At 53.5% G+C, this 26,234-nt stretch overlaps 11 protein-coding genes across 11 annotated transcripts; 6 read left to right on the top strand and 5 right to left on the bottom strand.

The window, feature by feature from the left end:
• Nucleotides 1-904: 904 nt before the first annotated feature.
• Nucleotides 905-1,479, top strand: CABS01_01959 (HMG box protein; the record flags this gene model as incomplete). Its single annotated transcript, XM_060535338.1, has 3 exons — nucleotides 905-965; nucleotides 1,165-1,382; nucleotides 1,450-1,479. 3 exons carry the CDS (start codon nucleotides 905-907, stop codon nucleotides 1,477-1,479), a joined length of 309 nt encoding a protein of 102 aa, XP_060395643.1.
• A 3,110-nt stretch (nucleotides 1,480-4,589) lies between these two features.
• Nucleotides 4,590-6,467, top strand: CABS01_01958 (uncharacterized protein; the record flags this gene model as incomplete). Its single annotated transcript, XM_060535337.1, has 8 exons — nucleotides 4,590-4,999; nucleotides 5,078-5,154; nucleotides 5,209-5,279; nucleotides 5,335-5,480; nucleotides 5,536-5,762; nucleotides 5,816-5,927; nucleotides 5,992-6,119; nucleotides 6,211-6,467. 8 exons carry the CDS (start codon nucleotides 4,590-4,592, stop codon nucleotides 6,465-6,467), a joined length of 1,428 nt encoding a protein of 475 aa, XP_060395642.1.
• Nucleotides 6,468-7,256: 789 nt separating this feature from the next.
• CABS01_01957 (phosphoglucomutase/phosphomannomutase) lies at nucleotides 7,257-9,266 on the bottom strand (the record flags this gene model as incomplete). The annotated part of the gene is made up of 5 exons (XM_060535336.1): nucleotides 7,257-7,549; nucleotides 7,613-8,626; nucleotides 8,689-8,892; nucleotides 8,964-9,061; nucleotides 9,214-9,266. The coding sequence occupies 5 exons, from the start codon at nucleotides 9,264-9,266 to the stop codon at nucleotides 7,257-7,259; spliced, it is 1,662 nt and encodes a 553-aa protein (XP_060395641.1).
• Nucleotides 9,267-10,110: 844 nt separating this feature from the next.
• On the bottom strand, nucleotides 10,111-10,860 carry CABS01_01956 (exonuclease; the record flags this gene model as incomplete). Its single annotated transcript, XM_060535335.1, has 2 exons — nucleotides 10,111-10,710; nucleotides 10,771-10,860. 2 exons carry the CDS (start codon nucleotides 10,858-10,860, stop codon nucleotides 10,111-10,113), a joined length of 690 nt encoding a protein of 229 aa, XP_060395640.1.
• An 867-nt stretch (nucleotides 10,861-11,727) lies between these two features.
• On the top strand, nucleotides 11,728-13,338 carry CABS01_01955 (oxidoreductase family protein; the record flags this gene model as incomplete). Its single annotated transcript, XM_060535334.1, has 1 exon — nucleotides 11,728-13,338. The coding sequence occupies one exon, from the start codon at nucleotides 11,728-11,730 to the stop codon at nucleotides 13,336-13,338; it is 1,611 nt and encodes a 536-aa protein (XP_060395639.1).
• Nucleotides 13,339-15,392: 2,054 nt separating this feature from the next.
• On the top strand, nucleotides 15,393-15,728 carry CABS01_01954 (uncharacterized protein; the record flags this gene model as incomplete). Its single annotated transcript, XM_060535333.1, has 1 exon — nucleotides 15,393-15,728. One exon carries the CDS (start codon nucleotides 15,393-15,395, stop codon nucleotides 15,726-15,728), a length of 336 nt encoding a protein of 111 aa, XP_060395638.1.
• A 464-nt stretch (nucleotides 15,729-16,192) lies between these two features.
• Nucleotides 16,193-16,828, top strand: CABS01_01953 (cupin; the record flags this gene model as incomplete). Its single annotated transcript, XM_060535332.1, has 1 exon — nucleotides 16,193-16,828. One exon carries the CDS (start codon nucleotides 16,193-16,195, stop codon nucleotides 16,826-16,828), a length of 636 nt encoding a protein of 211 aa, XP_060395637.1.
• A 1,374-nt stretch (nucleotides 16,829-18,202) lies between these two features.
• Nucleotides 18,203-18,646, top strand: CABS01_01952 (transposase; the record flags this gene model as incomplete). Its single annotated transcript, XM_060535331.1, has 1 exon — nucleotides 18,203-18,646. The coding sequence occupies one exon, from the start codon at nucleotides 18,203-18,205 to the stop codon at nucleotides 18,644-18,646; it is 444 nt and encodes a 147-aa protein (XP_060395636.1).
• Nucleotides 18,647-19,389: 743 nt separating this feature from the next.
• On the bottom strand, nucleotides 19,390-20,628 carry CABS01_01951 (uncharacterized protein; the record flags this gene model as incomplete). Its single annotated transcript, XM_060535330.1, has 1 exon — nucleotides 19,390-20,628. The coding sequence occupies one exon, from the start codon at nucleotides 20,626-20,628 to the stop codon at nucleotides 19,390-19,392; it is 1,239 nt and encodes a 412-aa protein (XP_060395635.1).
• A 1,074-nt stretch (nucleotides 20,629-21,702) lies between these two features.
• Nucleotides 21,703-23,922, bottom strand: CABS01_01950 (uncharacterized protein; the record flags this gene model as incomplete). Its single annotated transcript, XM_060535329.1, has 2 exons — nucleotides 21,703-21,824; nucleotides 21,924-23,922. The coding sequence occupies 2 exons, from the start codon at nucleotides 23,920-23,922 to the stop codon at nucleotides 21,703-21,705; spliced, it is 2,121 nt and encodes a 706-aa protein (XP_060395634.1).
• Nucleotides 23,923-24,702: 780 nt separating this feature from the next.
• Nucleotides 24,703-25,569, bottom strand: CABS01_01949 (uncharacterized protein; the record flags this gene model as incomplete). The annotated part of the gene is made up of 4 exons (XM_060535328.1): nucleotides 24,703-24,747; nucleotides 24,805-25,158; nucleotides 25,278-25,354; nucleotides 25,455-25,569. The coding sequence occupies 4 exons, from the start codon at nucleotides 25,567-25,569 to the stop codon at nucleotides 24,703-24,705; spliced, it is 591 nt and encodes a 196-aa protein (XP_060395633.1).
• Nucleotides 25,570-26,234: the final 665 nt, after the last annotated feature.

Raw genomic sequence — 26,234 nt, 5'->3', positions numbered from 1 at the left:
TCCCAGTCTCTCACTCAGTCTCGCACACGGTACGAAGTACCACCCCCAGTCCACTCGCCCAGTCGCCAGTCGCAGTCAGTCCTGGCCCCGTCCCAGACTTCCCAGCAAAAACAAGTGCACCCAGGCGCGTTGCTCCCGCACAATCACTCCCCCCATAGTAAAAAGGCTGCTTGGCCCTCCCCCCATACATTTCCCTCCCTCTTCTTCTCCCATACAAATCTCCCACCCAAATCCTCCTCTCTTACAATCCGCACTCTCACAATACCACACTTTACTGCCTTCGCACTCAACCCCGTGAGTACCTGCTGCCCATATACCATTGCCCACTTGCACCATCAACCACCGCAACATACACGCGCAACATCATCCTCTTCTATTTTCACTGTCGCTACAATTTCGATCACTCTGCCTCGATTTGCGACTCAGAAATCGCTTTTTAACAAGTCGATATCGTGGGTGCGATCCGTTGTTGAGCTTCGAACTTTGGCGTGCACCTCTTCGTCTCTTACACGCTCGTCCATCAACCAGCTTCAACCATAGAGCTTTCTAGCTAACAAGAGCTTGACGCGTCCAGATCACCACATCAACACCTCTCTTTCCACCTCTCAAAAACCTCCTCAGGTATGCTTTACGATCCCTCTTGGACGACTTTGAGCTTCAAATTGCAATTACCTCGCGTTACCGAGCGCAATTGCACTTGCGACTCAACCACCCACACACCCTGGTTCTCGCTGCACCGCGGTCCTCTTGCACTATGGCTTTCCGGCATAACGGCGCGGCGGCTTTGCCGTCAGTCGTCATGTCGCGCCGATTCCATCACATTCTTCACCCTTGGCTCTTCGTCATACCATCACATTCATCTCGACATTAAAGCAGCTTGACTGACCATATTCAAGATACCAAAATGCCTAAGGCCGCGACCAAGCGAGGTGCCGCTAAGGACACCAAGAAGCGCGCGAAGAAGGGTACGTTGCCAAATCGATCCTTGTCTTGAGCCGTTGTGAAATTTGGGCAAGTTTGACGTACAGAGAGGTTGGGCCTGAAGGGAGTCTCAATAAGATTCCACTGGGCCACGCCTCGGACGACTTTTGACTTGCCCGCTTTGCGCTGCGCCTATCTAGACCAGTTATCTTGCCATGAACATGTAGCTAACATGCTATTCAGACCCCAACGCCCCCAAGCGTGGCCTTTCCGCCTACATGTTCTTCGCCAACGAGCAGCGCGAGAACGTTCGTGAGGAGAACCCCGGTATTTCCTTCGGACAGGTCGGCAAGATCCTCGGTGAGCGCTGGAAGGCCCTCAACGAGAAGCAGCGCGGTCCCTATGAGGCCAAGGCTGCCACCGACAAGAAGCGCTACGAGGACGAGAAGCAGGCATACAACGTAAGACACCCCTAAACCCCCACTCCATCTGGCCGTGTTGTGCTGAAGCTAATTAGTCACTCTAAAGGCCGAACAAGAGGAGGATGAGTCCTCTTGATTGCTGTCTTTCTGCTGCTTCTCAGTCCGAACGGGTGGCGTGGAGTTAGTTTTTGCGCACATCTTTCGGACTTTCCTTGTAACTTTGGGCTCGGCGGTGTATGATGGTATTGAAATGGGTTGCTTTTCTCGTTATTCAGGATCGGCAGGAAGGCGGATTTGAGGCAGGCGAAGCTCTCACGCCGCCCCGCGTCAATAGCAGAGCTGGTCATGCCGCCCGTCGCGGAATGAAACTGTCCACGATTGGGACACAATGACATTTGACGGCTCACACATTGACAAACATACATAACTACCTTTTTGTTCCATCGCAATGTGAGTGAATGTTACAGTGAAGGTGTGTATGGGTGGGTGATGCGCCAATCATGGTAGTATGGTGTTTCTGCCCTTGTTCTCAAGGGTCCTTCCCCAGGTCCAGGGATCTGGGTTGATGGGGCTTAGTTTTGTCCAGCCACTCAAGGGTCTCTATCACTGCGACCCCGTCGTGTCATGGGATTTAGTAAGGCACAGCGACTCGATTGCCATGTTCCGCTAATGCAGATTTGCCTGAAGCCGGTTGGGGATCATATAGACCCGACGGCCAAAGAATGACCAGCTTGAGTGGCCCATGGCCTTGGAGACCTTTCCCTTCTGAGCTGAAGCCGCTTCCGCGATTGCGATTCGAGGTGAGTCGGTGGACCTACGGGGACGCGGTGAGTCGGTGAAGATAGGCCACGGCTGAACATCGGATTTCAGACCTCGAATAAGTGGGGATAAGGTATCTCCATTTCATTCCATCTACCTTACCTAAGGTATCCGTAGGTGCTCTGGCAGGATGGAAGTGAAGGAGGTACGTATCCTGTCTTGGGACGTACCTACCTTACCTCAAGCTGTCTGCCTCCAATCACGGATTCCAATGACAGAAGGATGTCTCAGTCTCAGCACCTCCTCAATCCTCATGCCTTACCCTTCAAGGCCGCGTTTCCCTCCCGATGATCAGACACGGCATGCAGGTGCGAGCCTGGGGAGTTGATGTTGGATGCCTGAGCAGGATGAAACAAGGCTGCTTCTTTCACCCGCCCGAAAGCGTTGGATGTGCTCGTGTACAAACTCATAAAAGGAGCCCATGGCCGCAACAATAGACACTTCGGGTGCCGGCTCCTTCAAACTTCGAATACTAACCAGCCGTGTCGAAAACAACCTTCCCGGTCATCCACCACACTCTGCTAGCCTCACCTACAGCACTGCTACCCACAGACTATCTGTACTTTGGCACCAATGTATGAGTCTTCGCCGTTCCAGAAACCAAGGACAGCTACCTGCTCTCATCGTCATGGGCTACAGTGAAGGGCAGGCGATTATATCAATGAACACCATGGATCCCTGGCCTTCGCAGCCAGATTTAGTCTATCGAACTCCACCACCAAGTATTGACAATTCGCATATCGGCCCAGTAGTTTTTAGTCGCATGAGATGAACCAACGAATGTTCTGCAGCTACTTCTCCCAGGGTCTCTCGAGGCTGGGCCCTCCAAAGCCTGCCTACATTGTGCAAAAACGAAGCGATCGCGTCCATACTTAGCCTCCATCTCACGCACCGCAGATTTATTTGCCAAAGATTACTCTTGGCTAGGCATGTGGCCCGCCGTTGGGGAATGTCTACTCGGAATTCTTGATGCTTCACATCACTTCACATGCTCTACACAGCTGATGCCTGTCAGTTCTATATCCTCGGTATGCCTCTTCGCACATTTCGTTCGCTACCATCATCACCCACCTTCGTATCGATCTATCGATGGTATTCTGTCGAGCGCGAGAGACAAGCTGCTCTTCGCAGCAGTGCGTCCAAGCATTTCCAAAGATTTCCATTTCCTCAGATGACCTAGGTGCATCGCACGACCGATCAATTACCTCGACAGTGTACTTTGTATGATTACATTACTGAAATGGTCACCTAGTCGTCGCAATCTGTATCTCGATGCCAATGTTTTCTTACGTTCCCCCGGGTCTATGGTGGAAAGGCTTGTAAGGAGAGTTCGTCTGCATTACTTATGCAAGTGCTCACAACCTGGACCTCCACCCCACCGGCTCCGGGCCGGCCTCATTCGTCCGTTGATCCAGGTCGAGCGTTCCTAATGCATGCAGAGGAAAGCATACATGCCCATGGGGCCATCCCCAGCTGTCGTGGCATGCTCTGGCTAGTCGGTGGCCGGATCAATATGTGTTGAGCCCACACTCCCTTCTCTGAGAGCAATCTGACCTACATACGCTCCTCTTTGCCGTTACGGCCCCAGGCCCTCCTTGCGATATCTTGGGTAGCGGTTGCTAGAATCGACCAGATTGCATCGTTTGGCCTGAACCTGTTGACACAAGGATCGTTCACTCGATTTGGTAGTTCGAGGTTTGAGGCGACCAATACCTCGTTGTTTTTGACACACCTTGGGCCTGGCTGGAGACAGACAAGGAAAGACTTGACGTATCTCTCACGAAGAAAAGAACACAGCATAGCCAACGTCCAGCGAATTGTGCACGCTCTCGTCCTCCTCAAAATCATAGCTGATCATTGCACGAAGACAACGAAATTCAGACACGTCAGACGCAAGCACCTGGTGTCTGGGCGTGTGCTGCCAACACAGAACAAGAGCGATCTGGATCATTGGGTTTGAAGTCAGGCGGGGTGGTGGCGTGTGTTTTCGTGCTGGCCGTTGAAATCGAGACCTGCAGCTCCGAATCGCTGTTGCAGCCGCTTCCCGTCCAGTAAGTGGCTGCGAGTGTAGCGACCACGTTACCGCTGCATATTTGAGATTACCATGCTAAGTCCATGAAGCAAGCCATCTCTTTGTCCCTTTTCTCTTATCGGCACAATTGACTGTGGTCGATCTTGGTCGATATATCGTCAAAAGCCGTATGAGGCATTCGCAACGGTTTCGACCTTCCCTCCAACTTGATCACCACAGATCAACCAAACTCCTACAAGGCCGAGGATTGCACGGCGAGAGTCTCCCGGATAGAAGAGGTGAGGGCGCCGCGGGAATCCTACGACTCTAACGGTTAGGTCTGGGTCGTTGGACGATGAAATCCTGAGACGCAGACGTTCCTAGTTCGGCTCGGTCCGTCAGTGTTGGTCTGGAAAATGGAGCAGGGCATTCAGAGAATCGACTACCGCCTCCTTCAAGGCTGCTGCCTCGAAGCTGAGCGCGCCGACATTCTATCGGTGAGCCTTGAAGGGCTCCGCATGGCTCTTCCTGAGGCTTATGGAGGCACCATCACCAGTCTTGTTGACGAGATACGGAGGTCTGCGAGGAAGCTGAGAGACTTGGCGGACCGATCGCAGATGCATTTCACCAGGGTACCAATTTTGCTCAACTACCTCGACGTCATACTTCCGTGTTATTCCAAGACACTTCGCGACATGACCGGCTTTTACGAAGATCGAACCGTAAGCAAGGATATGCGATGGCGAAGGATGTACCACAAGATGACACAGGAGGCCAGTGGCCTGCCATTACCTCAGCGGTTCATGCTCTACAACTGCTTTTTAGAGTCTCTCCGACACCTTCTCATGAGGCGCGCTAGCAACTGTCCTTCGATCTTGGAGATGACGTACTAATAGCCACATAGGTCGACACTCTTTGACCTAAATGGCCTAGAGACGCTTCGAACTAGGATAATCAAGTTGAGAGAAGCAAGAGGACTCCGTATGTTCGTTTAGAGGCAAAGTAGCAGCAGGTTGACTGACACATACTATGAAGCTACGCCAACAACCCAAATCGGGCCTGTCCTTCGACCAGAGGTTATGCTCAGACCAACACCTCAGGATCCGGTACGTGCCGTTGTTATGGGAAAGGCAGCTTAGCTGATGAACCCTCTTTCCCAAGACATTACACTGGGCAGAGCAGATCTTCTCTCTTCCGCTCACCTCCCGAACGGCTTTGAAGCACATCAGACCATCGACAGCTTATGGTCCTTTCCAAACGTGGGGACAGCTGAATATTCCCAAACAGGTCAAGATGCTGTTCAGAAGGTACATGTGCTCGCAAATCATAGCTTGACAAAGTTTTTCTGACGCCAGAACTAAGACCGTTCGACGAGGATCGCCTTGCGTTGATGACCTATCTAAATCATGTCAACGAGACCCCCTACTTTCTCCTCCGGACATATCATTTGGGGGGCCAGTGGTTCTCACTACTTGGTACCCACGAAATCTTCATGAGGCGGGAGGGCAGTGCCTTACTACTAGACCGATACAGTCATTCGCAGATGGGCGTCAAACTATGGGCATCTCTCTACTTCAAGACATGGGAGGGTCTGTTCACCCTCGTCCGACTTGTCGTTTGACCATCCGCTGATGTTTCCCAGAATTGGTCTTATTCCACTGCACGTTCGTCTCTCTCAAGGCTCGAAATATCTTGACGAGCAGAATGAGTCCAAGGGAGTTCAAGCTCGGTAGTGAATCCCGACTGTTCCAGGCGTGCGTGATCCACCCAGTATTGCACCTCCGGCCATGACACCATAGCTAACACCTTTTACCGCAGCCAAATCCGTGATGATGGCTTCAAGCATTCTCTCATCGTCTACCGCGACCTCGTCACCCAAGGTCTTCGTCTCCAAGCTTCAGTGTGGGATGGCGAACTCAAGAGTTGTCCAGTTTGGACCGCTTTCGGTAAGATCCTGCTACACCATCTTCCATCCTCACTCTGGCTCACATTCCGGTTTCTTTCGGGCGTGAGACTGACAAAACACGATAATCTCAGTCACCCACCAATCCGCCTCTCCGACCTGGCTCGTACGCAAATCAGATCACCGCATCTGGCTCAAAGACGTCCAGCTTTACGTCTTTTGCCAACAGTACCATCAGCAGAACCAGAGGAAAGGATCCTCCGCCGGCGCCTTTGAGATCGAATTTGTATCCGATATGGGCGCGACGCGGTTCATCGAGGAAATACAGTCGCAGGCGGATCCCTCCGAGGCATCTACAGACACCATGGAAGCCATCGAGGACGCCAAATGAATTGCACCCGGTGATGAGCTTCCTCGAGGCAAGGGTATATATATATATCCACTCCGACTCCGGACCAATATGGAGCCCCCCTTCACCGACACCTTCCACCCCCAGGACACTGCCACTCACCGTTTTGCGGGGCACATACCTCGACAGATTTGCGGGACTCGAAGAGTAGGTGAGCAGACATGCACCTACTCTCAGTCCGGCATCTTACTCGCCCAGCCCCTGTCTCCTCCACGTCTTCCCAAGGAAGAACCGCTCTAACGAACTTTGACACGCGCGTCTCCAATTCTTTCCACGAGTTTTTACGGCAGTCTTGCTTTCCTCCCCTTTTCAGCCTGGACAATGTCAAACGCAGCTTCAATGTATCGCGGAGGATAAGCGAGCGGATGTTTTGTATCTCGGAGGAAATACCCCGGAAGATTGCTCTGAGGGGTACCTTTCTTGCCCAGTTCCGTATGCGTTCCATTGCGTTTCTTGATTCCTCTTTCTCTTTGTCTAATGACTTGACGACCTTTATGATCGAGATTGATGATTACGCGGCACAAAAAATTCACACGTGGAAAAGAGCCCAGAGAAGGGGTCAGGGAGGGCACCGTCAAGCAAAAGACTATTGTGTGATTAGGTCAATTGATTCAATTTATGCAAATCGTGTACCATCGTGACATCGTCCACAGCAACCTTGGTGCTGGCCTATCTTCTACTTCTCTATACTGAAGCGTTACTTTTTTTTTTGAAAAACTCCCCTCCTTATCCCCCTTTGTCCAAGTGCGACGCAATCATGCAACAATGCACTTAGGTCTTGACATCGGGCTCGTCACGGCCAATGAACTCCTTGAACTTGAGAAGCTCGGTGGCCATCTGGATCTCGGGCTTGAGGAAGTCCTGGGCATCCAGGTCGTACGTCTTGGGGTCGGAGCTGTGCTGCTCGAGGTAGAGACGGATAGTAGCGCCGGACGAGCCAGTGCCGGAGAGACGGACAATGATGCGGCTGCCCGAGGAGAAGGTGGCGTACAGACCCTGGTTGGAGGAGACAGAGCCGTCAAGATCGGTGTAGGAGAAGTTGCCAGCGCCGGTGACGGTGCGGTCTGTCAAAGTTAGTCTCATTTCATTCTTAAGGGTTCTGATGGGCATTTTGTATGTAGACTTACCTCCAACCTTGCTGCCGATGAAGTTGGGGTCGGCGACGAGGTCCTTCAGAACACCAACAACCTTGTTGGCACCCTCGCTGTCGACATCCTCGTAGTCGTAACGGGTGAAGAAGGTACGGCCGTACTCAGTCCAGAAGTCCTGCTGGATCTTCTTGATGGAGGGAGTGACGCCAGGGTTCTGCTCGCCGATACCGGCGATGATGTTCAACCAGGCGACGACAGCCCAGAGACCATCCTTCTCACGGATGTGGTTGCTGCCAGTGCCGAAGGACTCCTCACCACAGATGGAGAGCTTGTCAGCATCGAAGAGGGCGCAGAAGAACTTCCAGCCGGTGGGGACTTCGTAGCAGTTCAGGCCCTGCTTCTTGGCAACCAGATCGACGGCACCGGAAGTAGGCATGGAGCGGGCCAGGCCGTAAACACCCTGCTTCTTGAAGTAGGGGATGAGGTTGGCGTGGTGGGCGATGATGGCCAGGGAGTCACCGGGGGAGACGAAGGCGTTGGCACCGTAGATCATGTTGCGGTCTCCATCACCGTCGGAGGCAGCACCGAAGGGGATGTTGTTCTTGTCAACGACCTCGACGAGGGAGTGGGCGTAGGTCAGGTTGGGGTCGGGGTGACCGCCGTTGAAGTCGGGGCTGGGAATGCAGTTCTGGGTGGCGCCCTTGAGGCCGAGTTCCTTCTCGAAGATGGCGGTTCCGTAAGGACCAGTGACACCGTGAAGGCCGTCAAAGAGGACCTTGAAGTCGGGGTTTGACTGGAAGAACTTCTTGATGAGGTCGAAGTCGAAGATGTCCTTGAGCATCTCGATGTAGTCGACAGTGCTGTCGACAACCTCGACCTCGAGAGAGCCGTAGGTCTTGGTGCCGATGGTGGAGATGTCGACATCGGGGATGTTGGCGATCTTGTAGGAGGTGAGGGTCTTGGAGGCCTCGTAGATCTTGTTGGTGACGGACTCGGGGGCAGGGCCACCGTTGGCAAGGTTGTACTTGATACCGAAGTCGTTCTTGGGACCTGAAATGGGTTCATCGTTTAGCTGGCGAGTATGATTTTAAGGGTATGTGTAGAGGTCTTACCGCCGGGGTTGTGGCTGGCAGTCAGGAGAATACCACCAGTGGCCTTGCGCTTGCGGATGACATGGCTGGCAGCGGGAGTGGACAGAATGCCGTCCTGGCCGATGAGGAGCTTCTTGACACCGTAGGCGGCACCAATCTTGGCAATCAATTGGACGACCTCGGGGTTCCAGAAACGACCATCACCACCGATGACGAGGAAAGAACCTAGAGAGGCGGTCTGTCAGTTTCCTGGGGCGATTGCCAAGACCGAAAGCTGAGATGGCTTTGCTATTTACCCTCGACGCCCTCGGGAATGGACAGGAGAATGCTCGTGACAAAGGCCTCGCTGTAGTGAGCCTGCTGGAAGACGGTGACCTTCTTGCGAAGACCAGAACTGTGGAATGGCTAGTCAGTGATGGGGTTGCTGAGTGAGGGTGCATCGCGCGATTGGCAGCTATGGCGGGGTAGCAACAAAAAGTTGGACTCGACATGTTTGGGGACGATAACAGCGAGGGGTTTGTTTCTGTTAGGGGAGAAATGACGTACGTGCCGGGCTTCTGGTCCTGGAAAGGCTTGAACTCGACAGTCTGGACGTCCATGATGCTGTATAGTTCGAGTAGTGATGGTATTGAGGGGGAGAGTTGTCTAGGTTGTAGAAGAGGAAAAGGAGAATGTTGGGAATGGAGCTGCAATTATTAGTGTCTCTGTCTCGCCTTTGCCTGGGTTCTTTCTTCCGTCTCTCATGCGAACCGGCGTTGGCGTAGGTACGGGAGGTGGGACCGGGGAGTGGTGGGCATTGGGCAAGGGGCCTAGAAAGCTTTCATTGGGAACTTGGTGCGGTGAGAGACTAAGGCATCCGTAGGCCACTGGAAATACCTTAGGTAGCTAATGTGGGCAGAATACGACGCATTGGGGCACCTCAGTGAATGGGATATGGCACACGATAGGCTCAGATTGCACCTTTTTTTTTTTAGTGAATAACGCCCCTCCAACCTCGTACACATTGGTGAAGGTACCTTCCATTCCGCCAAAGCTGTGGCCGCCACCTCATGGTGGGGGTTTGCTTGGCCAGTGATATCATCCTGAGCCTCGACGTGGGCGGGGTCACCGCACAATGAAGGAGGGGCAGCTCTGAGAGAGCCCCTCACTTCCAGGGGCCCAACACAGGGGATCTTCCCGGCGAATCATCGTGAGGTGCTGGTGGGTGTGGCTATCATTCGCACGGTTTGAAGTGCGCGGTCGACCAGCATTCAGCAGTGCGTAGGATACTGCGTACTGTCTTCAAACGACCCCGCTACCCTTGCGGTCAACTATCGATTCAACTATTTACATTAGCTACCAGGCAATCTTAGGTAAGGCAGGTGAGGCACCTCAAGATATCTCACTCATCCCAGTGCTTCATCAAATTAGAAGAATCGAGCTTGACTCTCTGGATAGTACAATCTACAACAGGTTGTCTGCCCAAGCATCGTCCTCATCCCGTTCACTGACCGGCGTGTCCTGCGCGCTGGCCTGCCCTCTCCACGTCCGGCCAAAAATGGCTTCTCTGTAGTACTTGGCCTCAGCAATGCTCTCGAGAATATCTTCCTTGGCCTGGTGAAGTCCCTGCTTGGCTGGGGCACCGTCCGCGACCTGCGGCGGGCACCAACGTCTTGCCGCCTCCTTGAGCGAGCTGACATCGAGAATGCGATGGTGTAAATGGTCAACCACCTTGCGGTAGGGCGGCTTGTTGAGGAACGATCGGTCCGCGTGTACACTGTTACCCGCCAGCAGCGCCGTCTTCTTCTGCGGGATGTGCTTCTTGATGTAAGCGAGCAGATCGTCGGCAGCCTGCTCAGGTGTCGTCGTCGACTTGATGACCGCCGCTGTGAGGCCGCTGTCGCCGTGTGTCTTGGTGCACCAGTCGTCCATCTGCGCCATGCGTTGCTCCGTCTGGTGCACCACGCAGCCCCAGCCCTCGGGGTCAACGATTTGCAGGTTCCCGGTGGTGATGATGCAGAAAATCTCGATAATCTCCTCCTTGTCCGGATCCAGTCCAGTCATCTGGGGATGTGTTAGTCAGTCTAGGGTTAAGAGTGGCATGCCTGAGCTTGGGGTGCATACCTCGCAGTCAACCCAGACCAAGGGGCCGTCAGATGCAGACTGCATCTTCGGGGCGGGAGCTTTGTTTTTGAGGGAGTTGAGAAGATCCATGGTTCAGGCGGGAATGATGTTGATATTGATTCTAACTCTTGTCAACTTGAGTTGCACTCCGTCAACAGCAGGATCTTCTTTTGGGCGTGCTAAGCTTGACTGAGCCACAACTTCACCAGAGTTGGAGTACAAGGTGGGGTGCAAGCTGCAGCATCCCAGGTGTGACTTCCAATTAGGTATTGAATGGAAGGAGGACCAAGATGCACGGAGTACCATGCGATCCTAGCAGTGCCAGCCGGGCGTTCTCAATGCTTCCTTTCGTTCCATGGCCACCACCTATGTACATAGTAGGTACTCACTGCTATTGCTATCGCTAGTGGGAACTTCTCCGGGCATGTTTTCTACCAGCGTATAATTTCATACGAAGTTGTGAAGATGGTTCAGGTAAACCCTGGGAATACAGGATGCATCAGCAAAGTACCTGGCATATCAAGGCTCCTACTATTGCTGCCCACTCCAATTGCCCAGGCAGGGACGTCTCACCGCCAGAACTGCCCGCAGAGAAAGATGCCCCACGTCGGCAGAGGAGGAAATTCAACCGACAGCCGCTGATAAGATAAGTAAACTGCCAAGAACCAAGGCAAGTACCCCGGACCACGATTCAAATAAACCATCATTCATTGGACCTGCCCTTCTACATGGACCCCACTTTCCATGTTGGAGCCAGTACTCCAAGTAACATAAACCTCCTTCTTTCACCTGACTGACTTCTGTTCATTGACAACATCCCTCCTACCCTATTTACCAAAAGACAGCGTGTTTTCCGAGTTTCTCGGAGAATATAACTTTGTCAAAAGAGAAAGAAAAACTTCAACACAGGGTTCTCCTGTAACCGACAGGTCACACTTCAACGATAACGACCACGACATGTCGTCCGTCAAGAAGTCGGGTTCGCCCGTCGCGGTCCCTGAAGATGCAACTCCAGTGCCACCTCAGAAACCTCCCATGTCTGTTTCGCCACCTCGCATTCTCGTCATCGGAGCTGGCTCTCGCGGACAAGCATATGCTCATGCTAACGAGACCTCTTGCAACGGTATCGTGGCTGCTGTCGCTGAACCCATCACCTACAAGCGTCAAAGCTTCGGTCGAACATTCGTTTGGGGCTCCAACACTCCCCAAGAAGGGCAACAGTTTGCCGACTGGACCGAGTTCGTAACATACGAGACACGCCGCCGAGAGAGAGAAGCTGCTGGTGAAGATGTACCGCCTGGCGTTGATGCCGCCTTCATTTGTGTTCTTGACGAAATGCATCGCGACGTCCTCGTCGGACTTGCTCCTCTGGGACTGCACGTCATGTGCGAGAAACCCCTCGCCACGTCTCTTACCGATTGTCTCGACATGTATCAGGCTATGAAGCCTCCTGCTGGTCAGGAGCCCAAGAACGTCTTCTCTATCGGCCATGTACTTCGTTACAGCCCACACAATATGCTGCTTCGCAAACTCTTGCTCGAAGACCGTGTCATTGGCGATATCCTCAAGATTGTGCACACCGAGCCGGTCGGTTGGTGGCATTTTACCCACTCGTATGTGCGTGGCAACTGGCGGAACGAAAAGACTACGGCACCAAGTCTATTGACAAAGAGCTGCCACGACATTGATCTCCTCCTTTGGCTTCTGAGCGCACCAGTAAAGGCTGGAACAGGCACTCCTCATCTACCGTCCACTGTCTCGTCAAGTGGTTCGCTCCACCTCTTTAGGAAAGGTCGCAAGCCCGCCGCCGCTGGAAATGCAACAAATTGTATGTCGTGTCCTCTAGGTGATTCAGGCTGCAAATTCTCGGCCAAGAATATCTATCTCGGCCAGGATCTGAAAGGTCTCGCTTCTGGCAACACCGATTGGCCAGTCAGCATTGTAATGCCGGAGATTGAAGATTTCCCGACATCTGAGCGAAGCAAAGTCCTGGCATCAAAGCTTGCTGAAGATTATGATGATTCCACCCCCAAAGACGTCGTCGCTTCGCGGAACTGGTTCGGTCGTTGTGTCTTCGACGCGGACAACAATGTCTGTGATGACCAGACTGTCACCATCACCTGGGACGATGCCACGGACGGTACCCCAGAGTCAACCAAACAATCCAAATCAGCAACTCTGCACATGGTCGCACAAACGAAAAAGATTTGCGAGAGGTACACCCATATTTATGGTATTGATGGCGAGATCTATGCCGACGCCCGTACAATCACCATAGAGGACTTCAACACGGGTGCCACCCAATCATTCCACCCAACCCTCGAAGACGCCGGCCACGGCGGTGGGGACAAAGGTCTCGCACGTCAATTCATACTGGCGGTGGACAAAGTCAAGAACCACGGCTGGACGCCGGAGAAAGCGCAGAATGAATTCATCGGCTGCTCACTTGAGGAGGTAATTCGCTCCCATGCGATGGTATTCGCGGCAGAGGAAGCGCGGACAGGGAAGAAGGTGGTCGACTGGCAGAAATGGTGGTCACAAAAGGTTGCCAACACGACAAGTGCTTAAAGGCAAAGCCAGTTTACCTTCGGCGCGTCAGTCTGCGGTAGGGGAGGCATCGGCAGCGGGCGGTCGGTCACAGCCCCGAATGGCATCATTTACATGGCAATCGGAGTCAACTCCGGTCCTTGATTGTTGGATTCATACTGTCTCTTCGTTGTCGGGGACGTAAAGCCGACGGATTCTCCCCGGTTCTCTTAGCTTGCGAAACCATTTCGATTTCAATTGCTAGCCCCGTGAGCTACGCCTCAGTGCGAGATATGTTACGGTGTAGACGGGGTCGTCTGCCGAGGCAGCCAAGGCAGTCCCTTGTCGTTCAGCTCCAAGTCTCCACCGTCACTGCACCCAACATATCTCGTCTGATATTCAGATTGTGGTAGCGTCGAATTTCCACGTTGTCCGATCTGGTCTGACCAACATCGTACTGATCTTTGGAACGACGATCGCCACTGGCCTACTATTGGCTTAAGCGGTCTTTGAGGCGCATCTTGACAGACAAGAGCCGCTTTTACCGAAGCTTTCTCTCACTGATCCTATTGCCTTTACAAAGTCCGGGCCAGCCCGACGGCAGCTCCCCGTGTACCTTCTCTGAAGATGAGGAAGTAAAATGAATCTTTCGTACTTTTCCCGGCGGTACAGTCCGCGCTAGACTTTCCTCACGTTGCCGTTCTGTCTATCGACACGGATCAACTTCGTGACACATCTCGCCGATCCACGACAAGCTTTCTGGTAGGAGCTTCTTTTGACTTCGCACAACACGAGGAACCTAGCAAATGTCGCCATTGAGATTTGGAATAAAGGCCAGCAAGCTCGTGGCCGCCTCTCCACAAATGCCTTTTCATTATTCCTGGGGAGATTGCTCCCCGGCGGCCAATTTCCCCGACAGCCTTTGATAGTGCTCGCCATACTTGTGGACCGACGATCTTGCGGTGATCGCGATTCCTTGGCTGTCAAATGCACATCGCGGTCTTCCACGACGAGACTGGTCAAAGTCGACTGCCCGATTACAGCTGCTCTCTCCGACGGTCGATTTCCCCGACAGCGAAGATACACATGCCCGTTCCCTGGTGATCCCTAACCGCCGACTGAGACTTTAGTGTCGCGGTCTATCGCTGCCAGACTATTCAAAGCCGACGTTCCGATCTCCTATGTCTTCCCGGCGGTCAACGTCCCCGTTCCAACGACAATGATACGTTTGGGGCAGTCGGGGGATTCCCGAAAGTTGATTCATCAAGGTTGAGTACGCTCACCTTGGCCTCCGTCAGGCGGTGCATACATGCATGCATACATTCGGCCTTGCCGGAGTTGGTCCCGAGTCCGACATCCCCGCTTGTCGCGGAGCCGTTGCGAAGATTTTTCTGGAACACGGGGCGCCAAAGCGGACAACTCCCCGTTTTTCAGATCAATGTCGGACCGGCGTGCGTGTGACCGCAGGACCCGAAACACCAGCGCGAGCTGAAGCCGCAAGTTGCATGTACTAGGATACGAAATGCCCGCCAACCTCGGGCTATGAGCGATTGCGAGGTATGATTTGATGTTTACACGATCAAGAATCATTGGCCGAGGGAGTTTTCAACTTCGAGGTCTCAGCTCCAAGCCATACACAGTACACTAGGTTGACTTGATGCAGAGAATGCCGCAAGTCCAGCGAGGCTAGTGACCGTTGAGCGGACAGTGTTTCTTTGGCAATCCGCAATCGGCCGGATACCGCGGGGTTTCCATACGTACTCGACGCCAAGCGTAGGCAATATAAATTCAAACTCAATTGAGCACTATCTTCAACAAATGCCCCTAGAATCGATCCACAAGGTCACTCAATGCAAGCGGTCAGCTCCCGAGGCTTGCAACGACAGTGCTTAGTGATCCTCGTCACGGTGCAGAGTCAGATGAATGCAGTGAGCAATCGCAAGCCAAGCTTCGTTTCACTACGAGCTCCCCCTCTTCACTGGCGAGCTCATCCTTGTCGCTTACCCGTGTTTGTTGAGACAGATAGATACCTGCCAACCTATCGTGGCAGTACTTTTTGCCGCACTTCGGAGTGGATTCTGCGCCTATCTGTCTGCATGGTTCGGAGGATGGGACTCGCAGGACTGCCTTTCACTCGTACGGACGTAAGACATCGCCCATGCAGCAGAAGTGGCGTTACCGCGTCGGCACTGCCAGACGACCCTTTTTTGGGAGGATTTTCCAACCACCGTGCCTCCGTCACCAACTCTCGACCACTTGGGTTCAAGCCAGGACGAGGACTGCGCATAGTCGATGCAGCCGCGCCCGGCTGGGGTGGCACTGGCACCCCACACCGAATGCCGCGTTTAATTCTCACCAAACCTTATAACGCAGCAAGACAGGTGGAAACATGCAGGCTGGCTGGCAGGATTGCCGCTTCCTGCGTCAGGTGAGGGACAACACTGTTTTTCCTAAGGCAATGCCAGCTGGCTAGGTACTTTTTCCTACTAGCAAGTGGCCTTTTCATCTCTTCCCTCGGCGAGCCGCGAGACACCCCCAAGTCTGTGCGCCAAGGCCAACGGCCGTGACAGCACACCTTCTTAAAGGGACCTTTCATCCCCTCTTCTTACCCCCCCAATCGCATCTTTCAAAGAACGAATCGTGCTTTGACAGAAAATACAATCCATCGGACGACTCCCCGCCCATACTTGTCTCGGTTGACGAAGAAGAAAAGACGAGAGGCCTTTAAAAGAAGACACAGCAAAGTAGCCAACTACAAACTCCCACCAGCTAGCTTTACTTCGTTGCTCGCTCCCCCCCATCATCTGTCAAGCTTGTCAGACCCATCATCGAACCTTGGTACCTCAGCCGTCTGTTCACACCTTCATCGCACATACTTCACAACGCCTAAGCAAAGATGTCGTCGTCCGGTGCTGCTCCCGCCGCCTCCGCATCCGAAGACTGCCCCTTCGGCCCCGTATCCCGGCACATCACAACCCACGACGCCAACGGCCGCGCCGTCTTCTCCGACGCATTCCCCGTACAAGTCACGCCGGACCCGCTGAAGAACATGTACTTCCACACCTGCTACACAACTTCCGAGTCACCCGTCACAATGGACGACGAAAAGGACCTGGCAGCCTACGCGCCCAACCACCCGCGCATGCCGTCCCTGCACCTCCCCTCGGGCTCCGTCCTGCGGGTGGTAGACTTTGGTCCGCAGACAGGGCCGATGATGCACCGCACCGAGTCGTGCGACTACGGCATCGTGCTCAAGGGCGAGGTGGAGTGTTACCTGGACGACGGGGCTAAGCGGACGCTAAAGGAAGGGGAGATCATGATTCAGAGGGGCACGATGCACGGGTGGAAGAATGCGACGGATCAGTGGGCGCGGGTGATTTTCTGTCTGCAGCCTGCGGAGCCGGTGAGGGTTGCGGGCAAGGTGATGGAGGACGATATTCCGTTTATGAAGGTTTCACCCGAGAGGCAGGCGGATTATGAAAAGTTTGTGGCGGAGCAGGCTGCGAAGAAGAAGACTGAGGAGAAGATTTGAGTCTCGCGAGATTTGAGGGGCTTATTGCTTAAACAGGGGAGAAGGTATTGAGAGAAGGTGACATACGTCGCGGGGGAGGCAACGGGTTTATTGCATGGAAGCCGGAGCAGATTCCGAGGGATTATGAGTTATGCTTCACGTCTCGTCAAAGATCGAGGCATAGCTGGTCGTGCCTAGTGTACCTAAGTACCAGCATTATGTTACAACTCATTCATATGCCATATGCCTCATCCCTCGTCGCCTTGATATACGGGGAATATCTCTTGTTTGATACCATCAGCCCATGGGAGGGATGTTGGATTGATGCAACATCCCTGTACCCCGTGTAAGTGATGCCGGCGGACCACTTTTTCATGTGTGCCGAGGTGTCTTTCGCCAGAAGAGGCTTCCTTCTTACCGCTAGATCATATGAAAATTTCACTATCCCGTTGCTCAGGATTGGATCTAATCGAAAATCGCTAGGTTACGGCCAGAGGAGCAAGATACTCCAGCGTGGCTCAGTGCATGTGGCTGGTGCTGATTGTAGCATCATCGGCGGTCCGTGATGGGGTCATACTTTCTTCTTGTCAGACTTGCTATTTCCTATGACGCTCTGTCCCCGAGAAAAGAAACGAAAACACACAGAAGAAAGGAGATGTTGGAGACTGATCACGATAATGGAGGAAAGCCACCTTTCGACGACTTTGTGAGATTTTGGCGGCAAGAAAGCCTTCAAGTTGCATGCTCGGAGAGGTAGATTTCAATCTATTGGTCGATGGCTAGCTTATCTAAGCACAAAGAGCTGCTCCGAGCTGTTCCTGTCCGAGACCTAAGCTTGGCACCCTGGGTGCCTTCTCTTGCAGGTGGTACGGAATACCAGGTACTTACTTTGGCACCCTCGAAAGCCGGGAGGAAAACCAGTATTCTGGGGCACTCGCACCATTTTCTGGAGTTTGATGAACTGCGGTTTACTTTACTCCCAACGATATGGTGATAGAAAGAGACGCGTACCTCCAGCTATTGAGATCAACCCCCCACTAGCCATAAGTTGTCCAGACCTGAGGTGGCCCTTGCCCCCGCCTCGTCGAGGAACCTGAGGTATCCACTACCCCGAACGCAGCACCCCTGATCCACCCCGAGAAAGTGGGCCCAGCCACCGGGGTTCACCAAAAGAAAAAATAAAAAACGAAAATTTCGACATGCGCCGCTATCGTCTACATCTCATCCTCCTTCTCATCCTCCAGCCTCATCTCACAACGTAATAATCATCCCCCCTTTTAATTCCCACCTCAACTCATCTGATCTTCAGCGAAAACCTCAGCGATCACCCCATCCATCGTCTAATCCTCACATCACTTCACTTTTCCCTCAACGAACACATACACCTCTCACACAATGCCTCGCCGCGCCGCCCCAGAACCAAAGCCCCGCAAACCGCAATACTCCCCCGAAAAGCGCGCCCGCATCGCCGTCCTCTCGGAGCTCGGCATGTCCCTCAAAGAGATCTCCATCAAGGAGGAAGTCCCCGTCTCCTCCATCAAGGGCATCGTCACGCGCTACCGCCTCCAGCAGGCGGGCCGCGACCGGCCCCGTCCGGGCCGCCCCCGTATCCTGTCCGATCGGGACGTCAAGACGCTCCTGCGCGTGCTGCAGGAGAAGCCGGCCTGCTCGTACGCCGAGCTGAAGCGCGACGCGGGCGTGACGTGCGCGACCAAGACGCTGGTGCGGTATTTGCAGATGGAGGGGTTGAAGCCGACGAAGCCGCCTGCGGGGGATTCCGAGGAGGAGGCGGAGAGGATGAGGGTTTTGGTTGAGGAGGGGGAAGGGGAGGAGGTGTGAGATGACTTGACGTCCAACTTCGCCATGGCAATGGTGGCGGACAGATCTACGCATGTCAAGCCTGTGGACAGCAGGCTTGCAATTACGGATATTCATCTGGTACAGATTGACTTGATTGTGAGTTTCCTCTCATCTCAGAGTTGAGGTCAGCGCTAACTTTGTAGATAACGACGACCATCATTCGAAAAAGAGGCAACGGAAGAGCTCGTTCTCGATGGGAAGGTGATTCTTGGAATCACAGCCTCGGCTCCTGTTTGTGAGCCTTTCAAACAGGCTCGAGAGAACCGTCGCCCCAGCAAGGCTGCAACATTTGCGCCGCTTTTTATCAACAGGAATGTGTCAGCTGGACGGCGCTTGGTTTTCATCAGAGAGAGGCCTGATGGTTTCCATCAGAAACTTGCCGCAAAGACGGTGACTCACACTGAGGCGTGCTACATTACCGCGTAGCCAAGTAGTCTTATGCAGCGGGAAGGAAAACCCACCACACGTCGTGGTGTATGGGGTACGTTAGATAGATATAAAGGATGATTATGATATCACGCAGCAATGAAGCACAATGCGGAGTGTAATGTATCTATTATATGGTGCGAGGTTCAGCAAGCGGGGGATTGGCTCTGCCGATAGTGGACTTCAGGGGGGAAACAAGGGCAATTACAAGGGACATCGCCAACGACTTCAAAGCTTTCATTATCAATGGGCTGTCACGTAACGCAACCGCTTTTCAGAAAAAAAGAGAGACTTACTCACCGGCCACCCATCACTCTGTCCAAATGCTTCAAATAAGCCCCAGTACCACAACTCCCATCTTCACCCTCCCTCCCCTGACGAACCAACAAGCCTTCCCCCTCGGCCCGAACCCTCCACGCATCCCAATCAACATCCACAACTCTCCGGTCAATAAACACCAGCCTCCCGCCCTCCCCCAACGCCGGCGCGAAGACCTTGACCCAATTCACCTCCCCCTCGACCTCATCCTGCTCGTCCGTCCCCCACTCACACACTTGTGACCTACCGTACCTCTCCCCCGTCCTCAACCCCGCGACGACAAGACACCGAAGCCGAAGACATCCCATCTTCACCGCGGCACGCCGGATCGCGTCTTGGAGGAACCCGCCACCACTACCGCTCGCATACGTCCGCAAATCTAAAAAGAGCGTCTCGAGCCGCGTCATGGCGGTCCAGTCCACCGCAACAAACTCCTCATCAGGAAGTCCCCGTTCGATGACGAAGGCCATCTCGCATCGCAAGTCGGTCACGGCATTGCGGCGCAGCCGGAGCTGGAGCCAGGGATCGCAGGGGACGCTGTTGAACATTAGGTGACGGGGCAACGACAACGACGACGTATCCGACTTTGCCGAGGCCGGGGCCGCTGCTCCCGTAGCACGAGAATAGTCTGCATCCCGCCCGTGACCGCGACCGGCTTCACGAAAGACGAGCGCCCCGGAAGCCATGCACCTACCTACCCCGTCGTCGTGCCCCCTCGGCCAAACCTGCTCAAAGACTCTTAGCCCGTTCCGTCCGAGGTCGCGCAGAGCCCAGTCCATCGCGGCCGGGAACCTCCTGCCAAGCTCTTCCTCCAGCAGCAGTGCGCCGTGCTGGGGATGCTGCTCGTGGGAACCGTCTACCCGCCTCATCAACGGAAAGGAAGCATGATCCCCATCCCCGTGCCGCACCCCGGACTCGTACTTTCCTCGAACGCTGCCGCCGCCGCCGCCGGACACGCTCGCGCTCTTGGTGTAGACGTCGATCCGCTGAAGGTCGTAAATCTCGTTGACGGGGTCCGCGGCGCGGGCGCAGACGGCCCAGTCTGGAACAAAGAGGGATAAGATGCAGGGGCTGCTACTTACCGTGAGGTAGTCGTAGAGGATGTGCTTTTGGAGTTCGAGAGGTAGGAATGCGAGACGGTCGAGGATGGTTGGTGGGTCTTGGCGTTGTGCTTGTTGGAAATCCATGGTCGTAGGCATGGGAGGATGAGGGAGCATATGTCGAAGGGATTCGTACGGATGGAGGTCCTTGTATGATACCTGTTAGTGTTCTGCCGCCAAGGAACTTTTCGAATGTCGGCTGGAATTGAGTACCGAGAACTTGAGATTTGCAAGGACGGCAGGGCTGAAGATGCCCTTTTAATAGATAACTTGACGTTGTATTGCGGAACGGGCCTTGGGCCGCAATCTGTTTTCCTTTGTTTTCGTTCAATTTCTCGACAACGATGTTCCAGTCTGCGAACAATGGCATTGTCGTACGAAGGCCGCCAGTCCTCAAGACCTGGAACATTGTAGCAGATACGAGATCAAATGTTCTACTTCAAGGGATGGTTTATCAGCGGTAGAAGACTATCGGGCCTTGATCCAGCATCTGGTCCAACCGCTGGGGAGCCTACTTATGATGTCCTACTCAACAACCATGTTTCCAGATTGTGAGCAAATTTCTAGGAGGACGACGTCTCACTCAATCAACATGTTTGAAAAGTTGCCAGCCACTTCTTCTGCCTCGATCACTGACGACTAGACTGTCAGAACTCTTTTCATCATGAAAAGGGCCGTTGGTTTGTAATCCTCCCAGCCAGACGAATCAAAGTCCCGACCGAGTCCACTGACAAAAGGGTGGTAAAATATTCGAGCCTAGTGCTCGAGGGGATGGTATTAAAATGGTCCGTAGAAAGGATGAGTGAAACTACAGCTCCTGTGGTTCCCGTCATCTTCGAGATTTCCATTCAAAATTCACTATCTTCGGCTATCCTGAATCAGATTCTGGCAATAGTATTCGTGTACCTCCGTCCTGTTGCAGCCACATTCATTATCCCGTCTTCTACATCGAAGTAAAAAAAAAAAAAAAAAAAAAAAGACAAAATGTTTAGCCAGAGGCTGTATAAAGGAACCGAGACTCAGATGCAGCATCCCCAGCTCGACCAAACCTTATTAGTCAAACAACACAATCTCACATCAGGCCAAGTCGTCTTGATTATATTCAAACACTCAATAGCTTTGTTCCTGACGAGAATCATATTTTGTCTACTCAATAATTTCCCACTATCTTACCCACTAAGGACTTATGCCTTAATCCTCGCGTTCCACGATCTCAAAGCCGTCCTCTGACTCAGCCCGCTTCTTCTCGCGAGAGTATTCATCATGTTCAACCCAAGCATACTCCGACGACGTATCCAAGACATCGGCAACACCTACCTTTCAATCAGTCTCTCACACCCCTTTCACTCAATCGTAATTCTAGGGCGAGCTGTGCTGATACTCGAACTACGACGCCCGCGCCGCAGACTCACCTTGCTCATCCACTTCACCACCTGCCTTCTCCTCCGATGTGTATTCCGGGTATGTCTCGCCGGCCGTAGGCATATCTCCGGCTACCTTCGCAAATGTGTCGGGTGTAGTTGTCTTGGTCTTCTCACCAGCCTCAGGTGCCTTGCACTCGAGCTCGAAAGCATCACTGCCACTCGACGAATCCCAACCCTCTCCGCCTCTATACTCACCACCATGAGCATCGTCCCAGCCCCCGAACGCGACTCCGGGGTACCGATGCCCACCGCCACTCTCTACATCAGGCATCTCGTAGTCGTCGAATCCAGGCACCGGGTATCCCATACCGTCTCCAAAAGCATTCTCAGGCCCTTCGAGAGCGCCAAGGTTGGCGCACTCCCACCACGCAGCCTCCCCCTGCTGTAACCTGTCCTCGCAGAATCTCGCTTCGGTGATCAGGCCCAGATCGATCAACAAGTCAACCACGTCGTACTGAGCGCCCTCCTCTTCCTGGGCCCACGCCAGCAGCCGCATCACACACATAAACTCCGTCGGCTCGGCATCACGGCTCCATTCGAGTAGGCGACAGCAGATGCGAGCCCAGGTCGCAATCCACTCCACATCCAGAGAGCCCGCCGCCTCGCGGAACTCAATCGTATGGTCTTTCGTGGGGTACGTCGTCCGTGTGCCGTTTCCATCCTGCGGGGCGAGATGTTCGAGAGAGTAGAAATCATAGGCTTTGAACTTGTAGTTGATATGCTTGGGGAGAAAGGCAGGCGTCATCAACTGCCCAACCTGTGCGACCGTCATGTCAGCACCGAGGAGATCTCTGACGCCAGACATGACGTCCCATCGAGACGGCTGGTTGACTTCCACACATTCGATACTTCCTCCTTGGCCTAGGATGTACCCGTCCAAGAAGTCGGGATCTCCGCGGATATCTTTTCGCATCGTTCCGGGAACACGAGCGTAGCGTCTCTTGATTGGGGGAGGTCGAGGCCGTGGTGGGATTACGCCCTTGGTTGCAGAGCTGCGGTAGTTCTTCGGCATTGGTACAGGAGCTTCGTATCTAAGTGGAGGAAACCCAAATGGCGAGGTTGAGCGAGCTTCGGAACTCTTTGGGTCCCTGACTTCGGGAATGGCCGGTCGATGCTGCCATGGTTCGTGGCCTGTCAGAAGGGCCTCATCGTCTTCTTGATCTAAGTTCAACTCGCGAATCATCGTCTCTGAGGTCGTGTCCACCTCAACTGAATCGCCAAGCCAGCGGTCTCTTCCCAGAACTTTCATCTTCTTCAAATCCCGTGGGGCAATGTCTTTGTCAATAGTCGCACCTGCCGGGCCTTTGCCCTGTCCCAGCGGTGTAGCTTCGTTCACTCGAGCAGACTGGCTGTAGGCGAGGGTAGCGCGCCAAGGAGGATGAAGTCGACTAATAAGAGGGTCGGCAGCCCATAAGAGGGCAGCGAAATGCCGTAAAGTTCTTGCGTCGATTCTTTGCGTCGGTCCTACACCCACATGAACGTGGAATCCACAGCTAGGATTCACTCGGCATCGGAAGTTAGTAGTGATTACACTTACCGCCAGACGAACCATGTCAAAAGACATATTCATGTTGTACATAGCCGGTGATATCATTTCGACGCGCTGCCAGCGGTACCCGTCGACGTGGTCAGCCTTGAGAGAGACGTCTGTCTTTAGCTGGAACGCGTCAATGGCCTTTTTACTCTGCCTGCTCTGCACAGAGCCGGACACACCGCATTGACCCTGGCCATAAACCGGCAACCCAGCTTTAGCTAAGGCGTCACCAATGCTGTGGAACACAAAGTCCTCGTCCCAATCGTACGCCGTATGCGGAAGGCCGTGCTTATCGATCCCATCATCCGGGGGAACTACGACAAGAGGCTGTAGTTCATGCCTGATGGCATGGTCGGGGTCTGTTTCCCCCTCGCGCACGAAGGCAACGAAGAACTCGAGTTCTACGCCAAATGACACTCGCGGAGGTGTGGTTTGTATTTGGCGTTTGGTCATGGTGGATTTGGGTGTATGTTGTGAAGTCAGTTGGTGAAATGTACAATGTGGTGCTTGTGGGTGCGATCAGTCAATGATGCAAATTGGGACGAATGAATGATATGAGGTAGGTATGTGTTGCGAAGAGCTGAACTGCTGTCATACAGGCGGCAGTGAGTTGGAATATATATCGTAGTATCCCTCAATAGCAGTATTCACTATGAAACCATTCCGATAGAGACAAAAGGAATTGTCTTTAGCAGTTCCGTGGAACAGAAAGCTGATAAAACAATGGGGACAAGGGATGTTTGACCGCTTTCATGACCTTTCCTATTGGCGTTGACAAAGGCATGTGTTAGTGAAGATTTGCAAGCTTGGGACGATGCGGCATACCTCAAAGAAGGCCAATGGGAGACTGTCACAAGCCCATTGTCGGCCATAATGATCGGCCATAATGGTGATAGGCCGGTAGTCAACGCTCAAAGCAGAGGGGACAGGGAATTGGGGGGAATCAATTCTTCATTTCTTTTGACGTCGTCTGGACTGTCTTTCAATCATGCCTAAAACGCGAAATGCAGAGCAAAAGCAACATGGGGTGACATCACCCGTCCCTGTAACGCACTGACTCCTCCTAGAACTTCAAAATGCCATACGGGTGGGAATATCCATCGTCTCCATCGCATAATTCCACGTATTCCTCGTCAAAAAAGATTAGGGAGCCGCGTGGTAAGCACGCAGACCGGGTAGTAGGGAAGGTGATTACAGAGAAGCGAAATACCGCTCAAAGCCCGCGATTGTCAATCATGTCGCCGCATGAAGCAATCGCGGCTCGCAGTTTACCACAGCCTAATAGAGTGCAGAATCAATCTAAAGCATGTAGGCGAGGAGACCAATGGCAGCGACAGCAGCAGCGTTGCCGACGTGGGCGGGGTTCGCAGTAGGAACAGCCCAGGCGGAAGAGCTAGAGCTGGAGGCGGCGGGAGTAGTAGCGGCGGTATTAGTTCCTGTGGGAGCGCTGGTAGCAGAGGCGGTGGTGGTGGTAGAAACACCAGAAGCCTGGTCGGCCTGGGCGTTAATGGTACCGCACTGGGACTTGATGGTGTCGGTGCAGTTGGTCTGGCCGCGAGCGTCACCAACGTTGGCTGTGATGCAGTCCTCGAAGGCCTTCTCGCAGATGAAGGTGGGCATGGTCTGCTCGTAGTACTCAAGGCCGGGGGCAGAGCCGTTGGGGCAGAGGCAAGAGTAGACAAGGGTGGTCTATTGAGTAAGAGTTAGCCATGCTGCCCACGAGCGTCGGCCTCTTTGAATTCGAGCCGGGGTGATCAACAAGCAACTAGTGCTCCTGGTCTAGCATAGGAAAAAAGAGGAGAACTTACAGAATCGCAGTCGTTGGTGGTGGGGTTAGGCTCGCAAAGGACCTTGCAAGTGTTGCGCTCGGCGACACACCAGCTGGCTGTGGAAGGAAAAAAGAATTAGTCAATGCTCAGTGGCTGTAACCATACGGCAAAGCCGGATTGCCGAAGATGATGGCATGATTCTCCCGGTTGACTTACCTCTCTGGTTCACGGAGACAGTAGCAACGTTGATATCGGCAGCAGTGTAGACCTTGCGCTGGGCAGAGACGGCAGTGAGGGCCGAGAGGGCCACGATGGCGAGGGAAGTACGCATGTTGTCTGTTGGTGATGTGTAGAGGTAGTGGAAATTGTGGTTGGTTGAAGTTGTTGAATGGAGACGGGAGAGAACGTCTGACAATCAATCAAGCGATATTCAGTTCCAAAGTATCGTCGGCGGGGTGAAGATGTTTTGCCTGGATGTGCTTGCTGGTGATGTTTGACGGAGTGTGGACGGGGAAAAGAGAAGAGGTGAGGTCAAAACAGATGGGCGACGCGGGCAACGATGTGGTTTTATTATGAGGCAAGAGTGCAGCAACAGCAGCAACAGCAACAAGAGCGGCAGGTACCTCGGGGTGTGTGTGAGTGGTTCTTTCCCACGCTTGTCTCTCTGGTCGCACTTGCCTTGAATGCGGTAAGCTCAATGGGGGGAGCGGGAAAAAGTGTGAGGAGTCCAGGTATGAGTGCAGGTGCCAGTGGACAGTTACAAGGGTGGCTGGTGGAACAGCAGAAACCGCACCTTCCCTCTTGCGATCATCAGAAAGACAGGCAACGCATGGTTTGATTGCGCGGTACCTGTCCGGCCGACCGCGTCTTTTTTTTCTCTCTCCCGGTCTCTCTCTCACACATTTTTCCCTCTCTTAGCACCTACCTACCTGACCTCACACGTGCGGCCTTGCCCTCGCTTTCCCTTCTCTTTCCACTAAGGTAGGGACACGATGC

Source organism: Colletotrichum abscissum, assembly GCF_030869225.1.
Source record: "Colletotrichum abscissum strain IMI 504890 chromosome Unknown Scaffold_4.1, whole genome shotgun sequence".
Classification (NCBI taxonomy): Eukaryota; Fungi; Ascomycota; class Sordariomycetes; order Glomerellales; family Glomerellaceae; genus Colletotrichum; species Colletotrichum abscissum.
The sequence above is the reverse complement of the archived record's forward strand: the minus strand, read 5'-3'. Positions and strand labels throughout refer to the sequence as shown.